This window comes from Malus sylvestris, chromosome 13 (assembly GCF_916048215.2).
Source record: "Malus sylvestris chromosome 13, drMalSylv7.2, whole genome shotgun sequence".
In the NCBI taxonomy this organism is placed as follows: Eukaryota; Viridiplantae; Streptophyta; class Magnoliopsida; order Rosales; family Rosaceae; genus Malus; species Malus sylvestris.
In genome coordinates, this window is record NC_062272.1 from 2495927 (window position 1) to 2502913 (window position 6987).

Here is a 6987-nt window from a genome sequence, read left to right on the forward strand (position 1 = left end):
GAGGATCCTGGTCCTGTAGGTTCCTTCGTGGCAATGGCCAATGGCATAGGTAACTCCAACGTCAGTTGCACACGTCATCATCATAGTACTTTTTAAGGATATTAGCCAAAGAACAATCATTGCCGCTGATATGGAAGGAACAAGGAAGTAGTTAGTAGGGAGTGAGGACTGAGGATGTGAGATTGACTAGGGATTGACAACCAACAGTAAGTCTCTCTCTTCTGCTTCGATCCAACTTCCAGCTTTACTTTTTTGGTAAAGTTGGTATTTTACTCTGATCAGACTTGAGACTTACGGTATACTTCTCCACTCTCTTCTGGTTCCGTTGCTTTTCGTTTGGATTTTCTCTGATCGCTTTGTTTCCTTCCTGCATCCATTGGAACAATGTGAGTGAATTGTCTCTACCCTTTCTGATTTTTCTCTGTAGTTTTTGTGCATCCATTGGAACAATGTGAGTTAATTTTCTCTGATCGCTTTTGTTTGATCAAGTTTTTATGCAGCTAATATTTTTTTTCCTGTGTAATTTTCTCCTTGGGTTTCTGCCTCTGATAAATCTGTGTCCTTTACTCTTCCTGCATCAATGGGACATTCATTGGGGTATTTGTCCAGTTTTATTTTGTTCTGAATTTTTATAATTTTGGATGTATTGGTTATTTTATGCTTAGTTTTATTCAGTGAAAAATCTTTACTTTTGCTCTCAACTGCAATTACATAACAAAAGGCCTCTCTTTTTTTGGTTGTTTTGCCTCTTTTTTGTATAGCAGAATTATCATCTTGTTCTTTCTGATTGTTGATCCTCTAAAAAATGATCATATACTTGTTAGGTTGTTACATGTTTTACTTTTGGGTGGCTTTGGGTTATGAGGTTCATATTTGTTCTTAGCTTAATTTTTCTTGGATTCAGCCAGACTTTCTGGTTCTTAGGGCTCATTTGGTACTGCTTTTAAAATAGCTGAGAGCGTTTTTTGCGAAAAAATGTTTCTGTGACCAATCTTTAATAAAAGTGCAAGTGAATCATGGAAAAACACTTAAACTTCTCGTAGGAAGCAGTTTAAGTGCTTTTGGAAGCGAAAAACATTTGCCCCAAATGCGCTTTTAGTCATTTTAAAAACAGTTCCAAATGAGCCCTTAATTTCAGAAGTCAATATAACCATACTGGTACATTTTACTCATATGGGATTGTTTGGCAGCATAATGCAGTGAATAAATTCACATGATAAGAGATGAGTAGGACGATAAGGTTGTATGGATTCCCTTCGGGTGTGACTGCAGAAGCAGTTGTTCGATTGCTGGAGAACGAAACAGGAAGCGGATCTGTCTATGCTGTGAGGTTAAGAAAAGCCAAAGATGGGAGAAGATATTATGCTATTGTTCAGTTTGACACAACCAGAAATGCTGAATTTATTCACGACATGGCCAATGCTAAAAACTTGTACTATGGCGCTTCCTATCTGCAATCTTGGGAGGTGGCTCATGATATTGTACCAAATCCAAGAGTCTCTTTGCATACCTTTGAAAACATAAAGCTGGATTTTGGCTGCAAGATCGCAACAAATAAGCTATTTAGTTTCTGGAATATGAACAATGTTTCAGTGGATTTTGGGATTGGATTGCGGAAACTCGTTTGTCGTCTGAAATATGACGCTCTGGAGTATATGCTCGAACTTTCCTATGAAAACATCTGGCAGATTGAGTTGCATCGTACACGCGGTCGTGCTGCTAAGCATCTTCTGATTCAGGTTACTCACCTATTTTTAATCAGCAGTTAAATTCAAATGATTTTCTTCTCCTAATCCTTGTTCTGTTTACGATTGAATAATTTTACATCATCTACATGGTGCATTTGCTTCTAAATATGTGTGACCTTTTATTTTGTCCTTATCGTTAAAATTCAAAGTTTTCAAACCATTTTCATTAGTTTTTCTTTGAAATAACCACTTTATCACTTAAAGGATGACATTACAGATTCGTTTCACTGTTGTCAAAGCATGTTTTGGTCCTCATTGCCATGTATTTGAATCATTTCATGCTGGCTACTGCGGTTGGCGAAAAATTATATGTTCTCTTTTATGAATTAGTAATCTTGAAAAGTTTGATGAATTTGTCTCCAATTATCAGATGCACGGAGCACCTCGGATTTCTAAGAAAGTCATACGCTCTTCAGGACAAGCATATGAAGATCGTATTCTGAACTATTTCATGGACTGTGATGACCAGTGGGTCCGGACAACTGATTTCACTCCATCTCGTGCTATTGGGCAGTCTTTTGCATTAAGCTTGGAGCTTCCTCGTAGTCTCAAACTTCCAGATTTTCGAGAAAACTTTCCTGGGTATGAAGAGATTGAAGGTAACCTTGTCTTGGAGATTGGTCCCCCTTATTCTTGCAACCCGAGTCTGGGTCCTATGGTTTTTCCTCCTCGAGGTGTCAATGTGCCATATGATATCTTGTTTAAAGTACATTCTCTGCTTCAGCTTGGGTGTCTTTCAGGGCCAACACTCGATGTTAAATTTTATAAGATGGTTGATCCCCGCAGAATTGATCGTGCATGTATAGAGTATGCCCTAGATAAATTATATAATTTGAAAGAGACCTGCTATAAACCTTCAGAGTGGCTTTATGAGCAGTACATGAAGTATCTCACGTCAAAGAGACGTCCACAGTCATCTGTCATATCCTTAGATTCTGGGTTGGTATATGTACGCAGGGTCCAAATTACACCATGTCGTGTATTTTCTTCTGGTCCTGAGGTCAATGTCTCAAATCGTGTACTACGCAATTATCCAAATGATATTGATAACTTCATTCGTGTTTCCTTTGTTGACGAGGAGATGGATCGAGTTTATTCTGCAGATTTGCTTCCACGTACTTCTGCTGCCTATGAGGATGGGAAAACTGACATCTACAAGCGGATTCTTTTTATTCTCAGAAACGGCATGGTAATTGGTGCAAAGAAATTCGAGTTTCTCGCATTCTCATCTAGTCAATTGCGAGAGAATTCTATGTGGATGTTTGCTTCAAGACAGGGACTTACTGCAGCTGATATAAGAGAGTGGATGGGGGATTTTCGTCGTATAAAAAATGTGGCAAAATTTGCTGCCAGATTGGGTCAATCCTTTGGTTCGTCCACTGAAACTTTAAATGTTAGAAAACATGAAATGGAAGTTATTCCCGATGTAAAAAACAATAAATACGTCTTCTCCGATGGGATTGGGAAAATATCTGCCAAGTTTGCTAAGAAGGTGGCCTCAAAATGTGGCTTTAATGGGACTCCATCTGCCTTTCAGATTCGATATGGTGGGTACAAAGGTGTCGTGGCCGTTGATCCAACTTCATCAATGAAATTATCATTGAGGAGGAGCATGTCCAAGTATGAATCAGAAAACACAAAGTTAGATGTTTTAGCATGTAGCAAGATTCAACCTTGTTTTCTGAACCGCCAGTTGATAACTCTTTTATCTACCCTTGGGGTTCCAGATCATGTTTTCAAGAAAAAACAAAGGGCAGCTGTACAACAATTGAATGCTATATTGACTGACCCACTAAAAGCACGAGAGGCTCTGGATTTGATGTCTCCAGGGGAGACTACCAACTGCTTGAAGGAATTGCTTATATGTGGTTATAAACCTGATGTTGAACCATTCATTTCAATGATGCTGCAAACATTTCGGGCATCAAAGTTGCTAGAGTTGCGGACGAAAACAAGGATCTTTATTCCAGATGGACGAGCAATGATGGGATGTCTAGATGAAACCAGAACATTGGAATATGGTGAGGCGTTTGTGCAGTTCTCTGGTAACAGGCATACTGTAAGTGCATCAAACCAGCAATTCATTATTGTGGGGAAGGTAGTTGTTGCGAAGAACCCTTGTTTGCATCCTGGCGATGTACGCGTTTTAAAGGCTGTGGATGTGCCAGAGTTGTACCATATGGTTGATTGTGTTGTTTTTCCACAAAAAGGACCAAGGTAAGAATGTGTAATGCATCATGAGGTCGTGAATCTAGTCCAAAATATCCATTCTGTGTCTTTATGTGTTTGCAGTAGATTGTTTAATGTAAAAATCAAGAACACTGATTTCGATTGAAAAAATAAATATCATCACATCTTCCAGTTAACATGCATATAACCATTATGTACTTGAGTCCATGGAATGCAATTTCTGCGGATATCTTTTCTGCTGGAGATAAACCAGTACGGCTTTGCAGTTTATTTGTACAAACATTTGTTTCAAAATTTGGACTTGGTTTCCTCTGTAGATGCTACTTCTTAGAAATTCTTAAGTTACTTACAAAGTTCTACTTTTCCTTGGTTTTTCTGCATAATCGAGTACAAAAACTTTCTGATAAACATTACTTAATGATTGAAATATTGTTTATATTGTTAGGCCTCATCCAAATGAATGTTCAGGAAGTGATCTTGATGGAGATATCTACTATGTTTGTTGGGACAAAGAACTAATTCCTCGGAAGCAAATCAAACCCATGGATTATACCCCAGCACCAACTATAGAATTGGATCATGATGTCACAATTGAGGTAATACTCTTCAATAAGCAACCTACTAAGCAGCATCGCCCGGGGGGCTACCTGCCTTTGCTAACTTTTCATGTTGAGAATTGACTTGAATTTTAAAATTCAAGTACTAAATACGAAATTCTTGAGTTATCATCATATCATGTTGCTGTACAAAACTTGGAATTTCTTCAATAAGTAATTTGGAGTTTTTTTTTTCACATTGTAATTAAGATAGCCAATCCAAATTTTGACTCTCTGTTGCTGGTACATCGTAGTATAGTACTGAACATAATACTTCTTCTAGTGGTGTTTTTCGAGTATTGAATTTGATCGTTTCTCTTGACCCACAAAAGGAAAAACTGTCTTGATGATAGCTTTGATGTCCTTTTGTTTTGTTTCACTTTGATGTTTGCTTGCAAGGGAAGCTTAATTTTAATTTATTTTGATGTATTTGCACTTCAGTGATTCTAACGCTTCGATTCACTTTCCTTTTCTTTTGTGACATGCCATACAAGGCAGTTTTCGTGAGAAACAAAACCCAGTATACTTGATCTTCATTCTCTTTTGGTGCAGGAAGTTGAAGAATATTTTGTGAACTACATGGTCAATGATAGCTTGGGCATAATTGCCAATGCCCACACTGTGTTTGCAGACAAAGATCCCTTAAAAGCAATGAGCAAAGAATGTATAGAGCTTGCAAAGCTATTTTCAATTGCCGTTGACTTTCCAAAAACTGGTGTGCCGGCTGTAATACCTCCACAGTTATACGCCAAGGAATATCCAGATTTCATGGAAAAACTTGACAAACCCACCTATCAGTCATCCAATGTAATTGGAGCTCTTTTTCGTGAGGTGAAGGACATTGCGCCTCATGAAGGCTCTATCACATCCTTCACTCGTCGAGTGGCAAAGCAGTCATACGACCCTGACATGGAAGTTGATGGCTTCGAGGATTACATTGAAGATGCTATCTATTACAAGGGCAATTATGATTACAAGTTGGGAAATCTGATGGAGTATTATGGGATCAAGACAGAGGCTGAAATACTTAGTGGGAGTGTTATGAGAATGTCAAAATCTTTCACTAAGAGGCGGGATGCAGATTCTATAAGGGTGGCTGTGAGATCGTTGAGGAAGGAAGCTAGGGCGTGGTTCAATGAGAAGGGAACTGGTTTAGATTCCGGAGCTGATGATGTTTATGCCAAAGCTTCAGCTTGGTACCATGTCACATATCATCCTGATTATTTTGGTACATACAACGAGGGGCTGAATCGTGACCATTTCATCAGCTTTCCATGGTGCGTTTATGACAAGCTCGTCCTCATCAAAAAGGATAAAGCAAGTATACACATGTCATCTCTAGGACGCCAATTCTGGGATGGGTTGCATTTGAGTTGAGAAAGTTGGGAAGTTTTTTATGTTTGTTTCTTGATGATGGGGTAAGCTCGTAAATTGCTTATGCTGATGGTAAAAAATTGAGTGCATTTTGCTTATTGTATAATATAATAATGGGTTGATCTTCGTTTTCTTGTTTCTGACACTCGAAAGTTGGTTTGAAAGGTCGACGTACTTTTCTGGATAGAACGTTTATTGAGATGCAAGTATGCGATAGCATAAGATATCATATGTAAGGATAAATGCTTGTAATTATTTGAGTTTCAAGTTTCTTGCAATGTATGAATTGCTTTGTAAATTGATATTTTATGAAAAGTCTCTTGCAATTTATGAAATGCTTTGTAAATGGATGTTTTATGAAGTAATTTATAAAATATCCCTTCCTAAAGCATTTCAACGGCAAAATCATACATTTTTTATGGGCCGTCTACCTAAAACAGTCATACAATTCTCATACAACATTAGAAATAAGTATTAAATGTTATTTCAACCTTCTTTTTACTCATCGAATTTATATGGAGGAGTCTTAAAGGATGATATGAAAAATTGCATTATGTCTAAATGTATATCAATCAAATTATGGGAAAACTTTTACACAATAGCAAATTGCAGAAGACATGCAATTTGTCACTACCCTTGCTACTTTATTTAGAGAAATTTTTAGTTGTAACGGGAAATATTGGAGGAAACGAACGGGTAATGAATTTCCCAGTTTCCAAAAAAAATATATATATATATTGAAGGAAACTAAACATATTAAACTCTCAATATTAGCTCGCAGAAAAAATGGTTCCGCATTTGGGTTCCATGATTAAACTCATCCAAATGAATGTTCAGGAAGTGATCTTGATGGAGATATAGACTTTGTCTGTTGGACCAAGAATTGATTCCTCAGAGACAAATCCAACGTATGGATTATACCCCAGCACCAACTATAGAATTAGATCACGATGTCACAATGGAGCTATTACTCTTAATCATGTGGCTATGCTCAATTTTAATTTTTTTTCCCTAAAGAGTTGATTTGAATTTTAGTGACGATTAAAAAATAGAAATTCTATAATGACGGTTAGTTTGAA

At 37.4% G+C, this 6987-nt stretch overlaps 1 protein-coding gene across 3 annotated transcripts; it reads left to right on the forward strand.

Annotated features, from left to right (window-relative positions):
• The first annotated feature begins 113 nt into the window (after positions 1 to 113).
• LOC126597800 (probable RNA-dependent RNA polymerase 1) lies at positions 114 to 6206 on the forward strand. 3 transcript variants are annotated; one of them, XM_050264633.1, is made up of 5 exons: positions 114 to 386; positions 1191 to 1739; positions 2119 to 3965; positions 4384 to 4534; positions 5087 to 6206. In XM_050264633.1, exons 2-5 carry the CDS (start codon positions 1224 to 1226, stop codon positions 5909 to 5911), a joined length of 3339 nt encoding a protein of 1112 aa, XP_050120590.1. In that variant the 5' UTR covers positions 114 to 386; positions 1191 to 1223; the 3' UTR covers positions 5912 to 6206. The 3 variants fall into 3 exon arrangements, with proteins under 3 accessions (XP_050120590.1, XP_050120592.1, XP_050120591.1); XM_050264635.1 differs by having other exon boundaries at positions 126 to 206; XM_050264634.1 differs by lacking the exon at positions 114 to 386 and adding an exon at positions 433 to 451.
• The last annotated feature ends 781 nt before the right edge of the window (positions 6207 to 6987 follow it).